This window comes from Numenius arquata, chromosome 2, assembly GCF_964106895.1.
Source record: "Numenius arquata chromosome 2, bNumArq3.hap1.1, whole genome shotgun sequence".
Classification (NCBI taxonomy): Eukaryota; Metazoa; Chordata; class Aves; order Charadriiformes; family Scolopacidae; genus Numenius; species Numenius arquata.
This window is the reverse complement of record NC_133577.1, coordinates 79,415,716-79,429,282: the sequence shown is the minus strand read 5'-3', so window position 1 is coordinate 79,429,282 and position 13,567 is coordinate 79,415,716. Positions and strand designations below refer to the sequence as shown.

The window sequence follows — 13,567 nt, the reverse complement described above, 5'->3', positions numbered from 1 at the left end:
GGGGCGGGGGAAGGGGGGGGGGGGGAAGGGCCGGGTTTCCCGCCGGCGAGCGCGCGCCTTTCGAATGCCTGCGTCGCCCAATGGCAGCCGGCCTCTCGCGGGCGGCCAATCGGCGGGGAGCTTCGGCTATAAATAGCGCCGCGGCGGAGCAGCCCCACAGCCCGTTCTCTGCGGAGCGAGAGTGTTAAGTGGCGATTGCGGAGCGATGGCGCGCACGAAGCAGACGGCGCGTAAGTCGACGGGCGGGAAGGCGCCCCGCAAGCAGCTGGCCACTAAGGCGGCCCGCAAGAGCGCGCCGGCCACGGGCGGCGTGAAGAAGCCGCACCGCTACCGGCCCGGCACGGTGGCGCTGCGCGAGATCCGGCGCTACCAGAAGTCGACGGAGCTGCTGATCCGCAAACTGCCCTTCCAGCGCCTGGTGCGCGAGATCGCGCAGGACTTCAAGACCGACCTGCGCTTCCAGAGCTCGGCCGTCATGGCGCTGCAGGAGGCCAGCGAGGCCTACCTGGTGGGGCTCTTCGAGGACACCAACCTCTGCGCCATCCACGCCAAGCGCGTCACCATCATGCCCAAGGACATCCAGCTGGCCCGCCGCATCCGCGGGGAGCGTGCCTGAGCTGTGGCCCCACCCCTGCCACCATTAAACACAAAGGCTCTTTTAAGAGCCACCAAGTGCACAATAAAGGAGCTGTTAATGCAGTTCTTTAACTTTTTAGAAGATAATAATTAGTAAAGGTAACTAACATTTTCACGGAATCCCCTCTAGAGATCATTTAGTCCAACTCCCCTGCTAAAGCAGGATTGCCTAGAGCACATTACTCAGGACCGCATCAAGGTGGGTCTTGAAAATCTCCAGAGAAGGGGACTCCACGACCTCCCTGGACAGCCTGTTCCAGTGCTCTGTCACCCTCAACTTTTTTCCATTTGTTAATGGCATTGTAATATACATGATCTTTATTCTCTCAAACCGAATTCAGCTTTCAAGCAATCAATTAACCTTTAAAGCAATTGTCATTGTATATATACCAGTTTTATGTAACTGAATAGTGATATGATTTATGATTGATGATTTTATGGGGGACAATACAAATTTTACTTGAATTCCACAGTATAACAGCTCCTTTATTGTTGGTGTAGTGGCTCTTAAAAGAGCCTTTGGGTCTGTGTGGGCTGCCTCAGTGTGTGCTGGAGCCGGGGAGGGGCAGCGGCGGGAGCCTCAGGCACGCTCCCCGCGGATGCGGCGGGCCAGCTGGATGTCCTTGGGCATGATGGTGACGCGCTTGGCGTGGATGGCGCAGAGGTTGGTGTCCTCGAAGAGCCCCACCAGGTAGGCCTCGCTGGCCTCCTGCAGCGCCATGACGGCCGAGCTCTGGAAGCGCAGGTCGGTCTTGAAGTCCTGCGCGATCTCGCGCACCAGGCGCTGGAAGGGCAGTTTGCGGATCAGCAGCTCCGTCGACTTCTGGTAGCGCCGGATCTCGCGCAGCGCCACCGTGCCGGGCCGGTAGCGGTGCGGCTTCTTCACGCCGCCCGTGGCCGGCGCGCTCTTGCGGGCCGCCTTAGTGGCCAGCTGCTTGCGGGGCGCCTTCCCGCCCGTCGACTTACGCGCCGTCTGCTTCGTGCGCGCCATCGCTCCGCAATCGCCACTTAACACTCTCGCTCCGCAGAGAACGGGCTGTGGGGCTGCTCCGCCGCGGCGCTATTTATAGCCGAAGCTCCCCGCCGATTGGCCGCCCGCGAGAGGCCGGCTGCCATTGGGCGACGCAGGCATTCGAAAGGCGCGCGCTCGCCGGCGGGAAACCCGGCCCTTCCCCCCCCCCCCCTTCCCCCGCCCCGCCCCCTCCGTCTCCCGAGCCCCCGAACCGGCCGGCCCGCCCGCCCCCTTCCCGCCACGGCCGCTTGCTCTTTTCTGGCTCGCTAGGCCGCTTTAGCCTCGGCTCCCTCGCGTTCTAAGGAGCAATGCGGGTGGACTGTCCCCGCGAGCAGTTTGGTTTGGGCGGCGGGGAGGTGAGAGAGGTCGCAGGAACTACCGTGGGTGACCGGTGTAGCAACCTCCCTCGGTCCACACCTCGGACTTGGCTTCTTAGAGGGGCTTATAAGAAAGATGGGGAGGAACTTTTTAGCAGGGCGTGTTGCCATAGGACAGAGGGTAATGATTGTAAACTCAAACAGTGGAGTTTTAGACTAGATATCAGGAAAAAGTTGGGGTTTTTTTTTATGCTGAGGGCGGTGAAACACTGAAACAGGTTGCCTAGAGAGGTGGTAGATGCCCCATCCTTGGAGAAATTCAAGGTCAGGTTGGACGGAGCTCCGAGCAACCTTATCTAGTTGACAATATCCCTGCTTCTTGCAGATGACCTTTAGAAGCCCCTTCCAGCCCAAAAGACTCTGTCTCCATGATTCTCTTCCCAACCCGCCCCCCTCCCCCAACCCGCAGCATCGGGACTGATGGCTGAGGCTCCTTCGCTCAGCAGCCTCCGTCCCTCCCGAGTGCTCGCTGTTTGCTCCCACACAGTAACGGCGTCCGGTTCGGAGCCGCGGCAGGAACGCGACGGGCGCAGGCGGCAGCCGACGTTTCGCGCAGGGCGAACGTTTCCCGGGTGCTCCCCCGCCTCGGTTTAAGGCCCGTCTCTCCTCGGCGGAGCGCGCCTTGGTGAAGCCAGAACGGGCTGCGAGCCGCGAGCGCCACCGCGACCAATGGCCGCCCTCCCGGGAGCTGCGCCACGCCCGCCTGCTGGGGAGCGCCGTGCAGTCCTCACTCAGGTCGGACCGACCGACCCCTACGGCGGCGCCGCTCCCGCCCCGCTGCGCGGCCCCGCGGGCTGCTCGGCTGCAGGGTTTTCGGGGCGCGGAGAAGCGGCGGCGGAGGGAGAAGCGGACCTGACCGGGGGAGAGCGCCGGGGCTCAGCCCGCGCTCGGGAGCACAGGCGGGGCTGCGCGGTTCGAGGGCCAGAACGCCGTGAGGCACTCTGCATCGCTTCCTCCGGTCGCCCGTGAGAACGTTAACGGTTGGCGATGGCGGGAGGGGGGTGGGGTCCAGCCCGGAGCTTTTTACTGGAGAAGAAAAAAAAAAGGAGACGGTCATCTTGAGCCGTCTGTGCTTTCGGTGTTCCCCATTCCTCTAGAGTGTCTCACCGGGAAACGTAGCAAGCATCGCCTCTCCAGAACAGCCTTGGTTTCAGGCATTTAAAGAGACCACCCACATCGTTCGTTGGTTGTGTAACACCCCCGCCCCTCAATGTACGCGAAAGCGAAGCCCGATCCCGGGGTGATTTTAGCGAAAGCTGAATGTCCTCTGCTCCAGCCAGGCAGACGCAGATAACATCGTTTACCGCGAACACACACATACCCGCGCTTAAAGCTGAGAGCTCTTTCACACTATTATTCCTCCTTTGCCGAGAAGAACCCAGGACAGCTAAACACAAGTCACCACAGCATCAGCTCTTTTACTGAGAAGGTGGGTGGCTCTTAAAAGAGCCTTTGGGTGGAGCAGGTCTGGCACAGGGCGCAGAGGCAGCTTACTTGGAGCTGGTGTACTTGGTGACGGCCTTGGTGCCCTCGGAGACGGCGTGCTTGGCCAGCTCGCCGGGCAGCAGGAGCCGCACGGCCGTCTGGATCTCCCGCGAGGTGATGGTGGAGCGCTTGTTGTAGTGCGCCAGGCGCGAGGCCTCGCCGGCGATGCGCTCGAAGATGTCGTTGACGAAGGAGTTCATGATGCCCATGGCCTTGGACGAGATGCCCGTGTCGGGGTGCACCTGCTTCAGCACCTTGTACACGTAGATGGAGTAGCTCTCCTTGCGGCTCTTGCGCCGTTTCTTGTCACCCTTCTTCTGGGTCTTGGTGACCGCCTTCTTGGAGCCCTTCTTGGGCGCGGGGGCGGACTTGGCCGGCTCAGGCATTTTACTCAGCCTTTCAATAAACCTCGTTTACAGAACCCACAAACGCGGATGCAAGCTCAGCCTGAGCGCCCTCCTTTTATAGACACTGTATGCAAATTAAGGTTTCCCCTAGTCTCAGTTTTCATTGGCTGAGAGAAGGCCTTACACTGATAGCTCTCCGTACTTCATCGCCATTGGTTAGAATGTGATCCGCGTTCCCATTGGCTGCTTTGGCAATGTTCCTCTCTCAGCCTATCGAAATTCGCGCCTTTCGCTGAGAAGGGATATAAGCCCGAGTTCCGGAGCTGACTTTATTTCCGTACGACTCCAATTCGTCGCTGCTGAGTCTCTGCCATGTCCGGCCGCGGGAAGCAGGGCGGGAAGGCGCGGGCCAAGGCCAAGTCGCGCTCGTCGCGGGCCGGGCTGCAGTTCCCCGTGGGCCGCGTGCACCGGCTGCTGCGCAAGGGCAACTACGCGGAGCGGGTGGGCGCCGGCGCCCCGGTGTACCTGGCGGCCGTGCTGGAGTACCTGACGGCCGAGATCCTGGAGCTGGCGGGCAACGCGGCCCGCGACAACAAGAAGACGCGCATCATCCCCCGCCACCTGCAGCTGGCCATCCGCAACGACGAGGAGCTCAACAAGCTGCTGGGCAAGGTGACGATCGCGCAGGGCGGGGTGCTGCCCAACATCCAGGCCGTGCTGCTGCCCAAGAAGACCGACAGCCACAAGGCTAAAGCCAAGTGAGCGCCTCGAAGAACAGCGCCCGGGGAGTCCTTCCCAGAGAAACCCAAAGGCTCTTTTCAGAGCCACCAACAAATTCAGAAAAAGAGCTCGGATTTCATTAAATATAAGTAGCAAAAAGTATCAGCGCACTTTAAAATAGTCGGCCAAGGCCGACGGTGGAACAACCGCACTGCCCGCAGGGAGGCAGCCCCGTCCACACGCACTCCGCCACCGCGTTGTTTTCCCTGCCCCACTCCGGGGCGGGGCTCCCGGGACGCCCCAGCTCGTCCCTTCCTAAGCCGCAGCCAATCCCTACACCTTACGCGCCTTTCCACGCCACCAGCGTCGGGCTCCGTTCTCCCCGGTGAGCGGAGGGGAGGTGTAAAAAGTAGCCCTTAAGTTTCCTGCTCTTACTCTCTCCTGCCTGTCCCCAAAATAAAATACAGCGCTCTCGCCATCAGACTGCCATTACCCCTGAAAACATCCCCATTGTATCCCCAACCTGGGTGGCAGCTACAGTGTTTCAGCTCTTTTTGAGAAAAAGTGGGTGGCTCTTAAAAGAGCCGTTGGGTTTAAGTGCGGAGCAAGAGTTTTCTCCCACGGGGATCTACTTCTTCTTGGGCGCCGCCTTCTTCGCCTTCGCCGCTTTGGGCTTGGCCGCCTTGGGCTTGGCTGCTTTGGGCTTCACCGCCTTCGCTTTAGCCGGGCTCTTGGCAGCTGCCGCCTTCTTGGGCTTGGCAGCCTTGGTCACCTTCTTGGGGCTCTTGGCCGCTTTCTTGGCCGCGGCGGCCGCCGGCTTCTTCGCTTTCTTAGGGCTCTTCTTCGCTGTCACTGCCTTCTTGGGCTTCTTGGCGGCGCTGACGGGCTTCTTGGCCGCTGGCTTCTTGGGCTTGGCCGCGGCAGTCCGCTTCTTAGGAGCCTTCTCCACTTCCCCGGGCTTCTTGCTGAGGCGGAAAGACCCAGACGCACCAATACCCTTGGTCTGCACCAGGGTGCCCTTGCTGACCAGGCTCTTGAGCCCCAGCTTGATGCGGCTGTTGTTCTTCTCCACATCGTAGCCGCCGGCGGCCAGCGCCTTCTTGAGCGCGGCGAGGGAGAGCCCCTTGCGCTCCTTGGAGGCGGAGACGGCCTTGGTGATCAGCTCGGTGACGCTGGGGCCGGCGGGTTTGCGGGCTTTGGCGGCGCCCGCCGCTTTCTTCGGCTTCTTAGCGGCGGCCTTGGCGGCGGGGGCCGGGGCGGCGGCGGCGGGAGCGGCTGCGGGGGCGGTCTCAGCCATTTCAGCAGCGGGGACCTCTCTGGGCGGCGGCGGCCGCGGCGCCCCCATTTATAGCAGCGCGGCGCGCGCTGATTGGTGCCGCCCGCCCCGCCCCTCCTCACCGCCGCCCGGCGCTCCGCGCCCCGGCTTGTGTTTCTTCGGGGGTAATAAAAGGGTTTTTTTTCCACTTTACCTTCCACGAAAATGTCCCTTTTGTGCACCTGGGCGGCCGTGGGAGTGCCTGTTGTCGCCTACCGGTGTCTTGTCGCGAAATGAGTGGAGTTTGGGAAGAGAGGAGATAAGAAATCCCGAGTCCTGGAACCGAACGGACCTTGAGAGAGGGAAAGTTTTGTTTTTCTTCGTAAATTAGAAATTCTCCTTTAAAGGTAACGTGAGACAGGAAACGCAGTGTTAATCTTCAGAGGGTCTTTTTCACATTGGAGAAGAAAGTGAACAGTTAGGATCTCATTCTTTTTAATAAAATGGTTTCAAAGAGGATCAGGTAGCACAAACTCCCACAAGCTGCGCATCTGCTTCTCTTGCCGACGTTTATACCTCTGGCTACTGCGAAACATCCAATTAGGGATTTTTTCCCCCTTACTTCCAAAGCTACAGTTTCTAGAGGCTACTCGTGAAATAAGAGACAGCATGTGTTTTATTTACCTGAGAATGTGATACTCTCTCTGCAACTTTGTTGCTGTTAACCCAGTAAAAGGCTCTCTAATGTTAACGGCATAAATTGGGACACAAAGACCAAAAAAGAAAAGGTTTGTGTCGACTCACTGAGCTTCATGTAAGTCTCTGGCATCCAGACACAGACCATACTCTAAATAAAGCACACAGTGCTATTTCTGTAAAATCTGTCAGTATGATTCAGTAACATGGAAAAAAAATTGGCAGAGATCGAGTCTGCAAGAAATGTGAAAGCACCACTTTATTCATGTTTTGATGCCAAGCTAGGAAGACAAATCGCACCCTTTTTGCTCACTGCTCTTTTGCCAGGTTACAGATCAAGTCACAGCAGCTTCTCTACATAAAATCTTTGGCTGCAACACAAAATTGATGCAAAGCTGTTTATCCACAATGTGGTGACTTCGCACGCACACCACCTTATTAGCTAAAACTTTGTATATATTTTTGTGTCTCTGGCAGGAGAACATACTTCATTTAACCAGAAGTTTAATAGCTGTCACCCAGTTTAGCACTGTTGTATTGCTGCATTTCTACCTGAACTATGCAAACTGCATTTGCACAGTTTACATACAGTGTTGACCAGATGATCAACTTCACTATTTCAACAAGATGCAGGATCTCTAAGTGGAAAAATATCACCTCACTCCCTCTCTCATTCCACTACAGGGAAGAAAAATGAACCTCTTGAAGTTTTTGGGTGACTCTTCATCTTCAATTAATTCACAAAGTCCCATTCTTTAAAATTTCGTATAGGTAGTTTAACCTTTTATTGTATCCTTTTGGTAAAAAGGACTTCAGGAAAACAAACATGTTCTTCTCTCCCGCTTATGTTTTCTTTCTATCTCTTCCTCATCATTGAGGTCTTGTAGCTGAGAAGCTATCCCTGAGGCTGGGAGGGCAAATAAGATGGCAAATTCAGCAAATCTGAATCTGGGCTGTCCAAGCCCTGTTGGAAGTGGGATGGTTTATAGACCAATATTCATTAGGAATTTTACAAAGGCAAGAGAACTTGACTGTAAGACAGATTTACTTCATGTAGTAACAGCAGGCATGAAGTAGTGAATAGTGAAATGATTGTAATCTCCTAAAGTTTCCTGAAATCAGGTTTACATGATATGTCTCCTCCATCCCATCTAGGTCTGGTAAGAGCCCTGGTGTCCTTTAAAAACCGAACTGGTTACAGTGCCTGTAAGCTGAAACTTTTTATGGTCACCTACTCTTCTAACACTGCCACTGTCAATACTGGGGTTGGGACAGAAACCTTTCTACATCACAATAAAGCATTTTCCCTCATTCTCTACAGCTCTTACTTTGCAAGAGTAATAATGCAGCACAATAGCACATTTGTCTCCAATCTGTAATTTGATATTCTCAGGACCATTTTCCTTGCACAGACATAGTTAGATGGAATACAGATGTATGTCTAAATCCTGTATAGCAGTGATAACTACAACACCAATCATCTCCAGAGGAAAAGCCTCTCGGTACGTGCCGGAGCAACACTGCAGTGTGTTGTTGTAGTCCTTGTCTTACTCCACTTCTGAGGCTATCAATCTCCATTAAATGTTAAATGGCCATTTTGCAACTTGGAGCTATTTTTTCTAATTATTTTAAGTGGTTTTACTTACTTGATTTTCCACTTACGTGTTTACTCCATTATTCCCTTCCCTTATTGTTAAGAAGACAATATATTCCTACGACCATCTCACAAACAAGCAGTCCAGCGATGTGTATTAGGGGGAGGATGCAGAAGTACCAGAGAAAAATCAAGGCATACAAGGAGAGATGAATACAGTGTCAGTACTGAATACACAAGGACTGTGGTTCACCCTCCTTCCCCAAATACTGCTATTCCTTGTGTAATTAGCAGCACAAAAAGCCTGAAGTAACACGCCAGAAGTCATTAGTCTAGCCATGATCAAGCTTAACCGGGATACATGGAAGTAGTACATGTTTCCCTGCAATGCAGGCACAAAAAAGGAGCAGATAGGGGGGACACTCTCTAGGAGAGATGCTCCCTCCCTCTTACGCATTTGCCACCACAATTACACCTAACTTTGCTGCCTCACCTTAGAAGAGGTGAACCATCAAGAACAACGGGACCTCAGTGGTATTTCATGCTCGATCTCTAGATGCTCTGTTGGCATGGACAGAGATATCTGGTAGAGTAACGAAGATCTGCCGAAAATCCTACAGAAAGTTTTTGCTACCACTATCAGTGTGAGCCAGCTCATATCATAGGGCTAGATCTGAAAGCCTTAGAGCACTTCCCAGTCAGCACAAAAAGTATAGATTGTTATAACCACTAACATATGCCTACTAACTTGAAAGTATACATAGTAATCCAAACCAAACTTAATGCCTGCAAGACAACAAGCAATTTTTACAAGTTTAGGGTAGTTTTCCTATTTTGCATGTCCCTTTTGTGACAACCTGGCGCTAGGTGACAAAGCAGAGTGGCCACCGTAGATGACATTACAAGTCCTAGGAAGAACACCTTACAGAGGTTCAGTGTTCAGCTGTTTGTACACGTACTGAGGAAAATCCTCCTGAACTGTTTGATCCTTTTTCTCCCCTTCCTTATGACTTTTCCACATCAGTATCTAACTGCACTGCATTTATTCATTTCACATTGCCACACCTTTCTCGAACACATAAAGCGCATGTTCATTTTGCAGATGGGAGAACTGAGGGTCACTTATCCACATTTCTTAAAGGTGCAGTTAATTGGATCCTCCAATTTTTGTCTGGCTCAGGTTTTCCACTCTCCTCCTGCTGAGGCCCAGCTATGAGGGTTAATTCTCACCACTTCCTGTCAGGAGAAAAACAGTTCAGAGATGATTCATCTAATTTCACAGGGGAAAACCCAAACCCCTGTTCAAAATGCGATGAGTTTGTCTGCTCATTTTATCTTTTAATTTGTCACAAAGCTCAGCTCCCTCCTTCCGTACACACACAGGCCAGACCAGGATGTCTGTCTGCAGGTGGGGTCAGGATCAGGCCTGGTGAGGAGCTCTGGGGTCAGACACAGCCCCAGCCCTGGTCATAGGGCACCTCCGTGGTGCAGTGGTGCCATGGCCAGTCAGGGCAGGACTGTGGGGAGCTGGAGACTGGCCCTGCTGTGGCATCACTGGGGCAGGGGCTGACAGCCCTGGGTGGCTGAAATGGCCTGGGCAGGGTGGGAGGAGACCCAGGCGGTGCTGGGCAGGGACAAGCAGGGCCGGTGGTACCCTGACAGGACCCCTCCTTAGTGGAGCAGGAGCTATAAAAGGCTCTCAAAGCTACTGCTTCAGCATCCCTCTAGATCCAGACAATAAAAAGCAATTTGGGCCGAGCTGCATGCAAATGTTTGATTACAGTCCTAGCAGGCAGAGAAGTAGACTTCAGTTACAACAAATATCTACTGCCGCTGGCACTTATCATTGACATTGGGTATAGTCACTAGCTTTAGGTTCAAGATGGCTGAGAACAACAGCTCCCGCACCTCAGTTCAGTGATTCCCTACTGTTTTGTCATCAAGCACATCAAAATACGGGAATAGCTTGGCTGACCTTGTACAGGGCCCACAGTGGTCCGTTGGATCTGAGTTGTCCTTACACCTTCATTTCATTGACCCTCACAGGGAAACATCTCAAGAGGTTTTGGACTAACAGCAGCCAGCTTCAGCTGCTAAACTGTCCTTCTGGGTAACAGCTTTTCCATCCCCTCCAGCACAGCCACAAAACTCAAAAGGGACCAGTAGAAAAAGCCATTTTTTTCCCCTTTTAGCTGCTATCTGGAGAAAATGCTGAACCACAGTTTTGGTCTGGGTGATGATGTACAAGTCTCCTTACTAACTGCAGATGGGTACTCCCGTCCTTTCCTGTCCCACTCTGAACCATGACACTCACATCACAGGGGTGCTTCAGCCAGTTTCATTTCCTCTAAGGCTGTTCTCCAACTTCTGGCTGGTGTGCAGCCCTTGGCGCTCACCTGCTCCCCACTGATGCCCACCCAGGCCAAGAAGAAGATAACTGCTTTTACTGGCTATCAGTAGCTAAGCGTATTAGCTGTTCTCTGATTAATCCAGACACTTAAAAGCTGCCTTCTGGACCTGTTTCACCTCTCAAGTACCATGATCCACAGTTTGGGAAAAGACCTGCTTACAGAAGAGGTGCACTGCATTTAGGCACCTCTGCAGCCTCCATGGAAAGATCCTGAATTATTAGTTTTGTTCCTGCTTTACTAACTGATAGCTTTGACTCCTCTCACCTTCTTCAACCACCAGCAATGCAGAGTGCCCATGTACAACCTGCAACCCCTCCAGTTTCTGCAGAGAAGCCAGTGAGGTGAGCTGCCACCTCCAAAAGCAAGCTCACAGTGGCCCACCACAGGCAGACAAACACCCTTGAGGGAGAAGAGATTGGTCCCTCTCCCTCTCTTGCTGAAGGGCAGGGATTGAAGATGATGATTCCTGCACTTTTCCTAGAGGCCACTGGGATGCAGAGTCTACAAAGGAAAGGAGCAGATGGACACAGAGGTCCAGCAGCTGAAGCTCTACCCTGAGCTAAGTGCAAAAATAGCCGCTGGCATCAGTGCACCTGTAAAAACAGGGGAGCTGCGTGGAGCTGGGCAAGCAGACATCTTCAGAGAAGAGCTGGAGGAGGAAGGGTACTTCTGGTGGGTTGTTTTTGCCATCTTCTTTTTGAGCATATGGAAGGTGTGTTATGTGAAGTGACTAGTTTTGGGACCCTGAATACATCCTCCTGTTCCTTTTCCACTAGACTTCTGGTAGTTTTGAACTGATGAGAGGTTCTAAGAGGTTTTAAAAAATTACCTGCATGAAGCAATATTCTTTCCTTACTGCTGGCCTGTATTCAAATGAGAATTCCTATGACAGCTGTCCCATCATTTCCATATTCAGAAAAAAAAAAAAATCTTAGAAAGTAAAGATTCCTTAAATTTCCTTGTTCTGGGCCTCCTCAAGACTAGAGGGTGAGACTTTCCCATTTTTCAGTGTGTGTCATACTTCTGATTCTAGACAGCTTGATGTGAGGTATACTGATTCAGCCTTCAAGGCCACAGCATTCTTTTCTTTATATTTCTTGGAAAAGAAAAGGCACCAGTGGACCAACAGGAATCTTTCACTTGTAAGGCCTCTGGGACAAAATGTATTATTTTTTCTGAATACGGAAATGATGGGAAAGCTGTCATAGGAATTCTCGTTTGAATACATGCCAGCAATAAGGAAAGAATATTGCTTCATGCAGGTAATCTTTAAAAACCTCTTAGAAGAGGCTTCTAGACCAAGAGTCCTATGGTCCGACAGGCTCTCAGGCAGGATTTTTGCTGCTGCTGTGACAGTTGGAGGATTTAATACTAGGTTTGAATTTTTAACTAGCTGATCTTTTAATCCCTTTTTGGGCAGCTCAGTTATATTTTTATGCCTAATCTGCTGGAGTCAATGTTCTTTTCTGTGTTTTTTACTCAGGCACACCTGCAGCTCTCTGAATAATGCTGTCTTACTCTCAACCCTCCCTCCTGTTATCACCACCAGCATCTTTCCCTTTTTCAGGCCTTTCTGGGTGGATGGTAGCCTACCACGGTGTCCCCAGTATGGTCACTTCAGCCATCTCCACACACCTGTGAGGATTTAAACCCCCCAAAGGAACAAAGCTGTTCCTTTGAGCTTCTTTTTAACAAGCTCAAGGTTTCCAAAGTGCCTACCATATCAGCAAGATGTGCCACTGTTCCTGTCTTGCTCCCCAGGCTTCAAACCCTGATGTTGAGATGATCACAGCACTGATTTGGTTTCCCAGCCTTCTCTTTGAATGCTAACCCTCGTGTTTTATGCTATCCTCTGATGTATCCTTCCCTAGAGGCTACAGAATTTGCTATGTCTTGTCCTTGGAAACACTGTCCTGAAAAATGTCACCACTGGTTTTCTGTCTTTTTAGCTCTTCAGCTAAAAAGCTCACTGACAACCTCCTGCATGCTCATAGCCAGAAGCCCATTTCTCTTTTGACCCAGATGCGTTCCATCCCTCCTGTGCAAGTGCTCTGAAGTACAGAAGTGTTCCCAGCTCCTGCCGAAACCTTATTCTCAGCCAGGTTGTGAGACCATCATCCATGTCCCTCCCTGGTCCCAAGCAGCATACTGGGACCTTTTCAGCAGGAGGCGAGCAGAGACGTTCTGATTTTCATGTTCTTCCCTGGGAGCTTACACATTGCATCCAGAGCTTTTCTCCTTCCTTTTCCTATGACACAGGTACTGAAGCTGACCATGACAATGCATCCTTCTCTGGCTTATCCTGGAAGCCACCCATGTACTCTGTGAAGTTTCTCATCTTCATGTCTTTCCCCAGAGTAGTGGGAAACTCCTCTGGCCCTCCAGCCCGTTCTTTCCCATTCATGTCTCAAAACAGGGAGTTAGGCTGGAAAATTGGATAGTGGATCTAGCATGTGTATGCAAAGCAGGGGCTGGATGAGTTCTAAAAGGGCCCTGTTTAGGATATTGCAAGAAACGTGCATTATAGAAGGTGGTTATGTATATATGGTGTGGAGCAAGCAAGAGCCACAAGACCCCGTATGCATGCAGGAGTGGCATACTTCAGTCCGGCAGCTTACTCCAGGGTTGTCCTCTGGAGCAGTCCTCCCAAGCCATGTGGATGTGTCCTCGCATCAGGAATGGAATTAGAATAGTGAATGGGAGACTTCATATGGCAAGGAGATGGGCTACAAAATAATCCGGGAAAAGGTATCTTAACCGCTAAACTAAACATGTAGCCACGAGTAGTCTGTGAGGAAATAGAGAGGAGATTGCCTTCCACACAAGCATCTCTTCTGCATAATACTTGTATGGACCATGATCCTGATATAAGCATGAATCAGAAGATAAGATTTTTTTTACAGAATCTTCCTTGAAAATACCTTTTTGGGTATTTCAGAGGAGAATCTCCTCATGTCACCCCAACAATTTCCAGCCGCCAGCAAAGCATCTTCGGCAGTGAGAAGGAAAGGGTAAAGTAGAGCCTGTTCTGGGT

General features: G+C 52.2%; 5 protein-coding genes across 5 annotated transcripts; 2 read left to right on the top strand and 3 right to left on the bottom strand.

The window, feature by feature from the left end:
- The first annotated feature begins 205 nt into the window (after positions 1–205).
- Positions 206–616, top strand: LOC141479219 (histone H3). The gene has a single exon (XM_074168292.1). The coding sequence runs from the start codon at positions 206–208 to the stop codon at positions 614–616; it is 411 nt and encodes a 136-aa protein (XP_074024393.1).
- A 600-nt stretch (positions 617–1,216) lies between these two features.
- LOC141462396 (histone H3) lies at positions 1,217–1,627 on the bottom strand. Its single transcript, XM_074144210.1, has one exon. The coding sequence runs from the start codon at positions 1,625–1,627 to the stop codon at positions 1,217–1,219; it is 411 nt and encodes a 136-aa protein (XP_074000311.1).
- Positions 1,628–3,515: 1,888 nt separating this feature from the next.
- Positions 3,516–3,896, bottom strand: LOC141479399 (histone H2B 5). Its single transcript, XM_074168562.1, has one exon. The coding sequence runs from the start codon at positions 3,894–3,896 to the stop codon at positions 3,516–3,518; it is 381 nt and encodes a 126-aa protein (XP_074024663.1).
- Positions 3,897–4,229: 333 nt separating this feature from the next.
- Positions 4,230–4,619, top strand: LOC141462397 (histone H2A-IV). Its single transcript, XM_074144212.1, has one exon. It carries the CDS (start codon positions 4,230–4,232, stop codon positions 4,617–4,619), a length of 390 nt encoding a protein of 129 aa, XP_074000313.1.
- Positions 4,620–5,205: 586 nt separating this feature from the next.
- Positions 5,206–5,877, bottom strand: LOC141462398 (histone H1.03). Its single transcript, XM_074144213.1, has one exon. It carries the CDS (start codon positions 5,872–5,874, stop codon positions 5,206–5,208), a length of 669 nt encoding a protein of 222 aa, XP_074000314.1. The 5' UTR covers positions 5,875–5,877.
- Between the last annotated feature and the right edge of the window lie 7,690 nt (positions 5,878–13,567).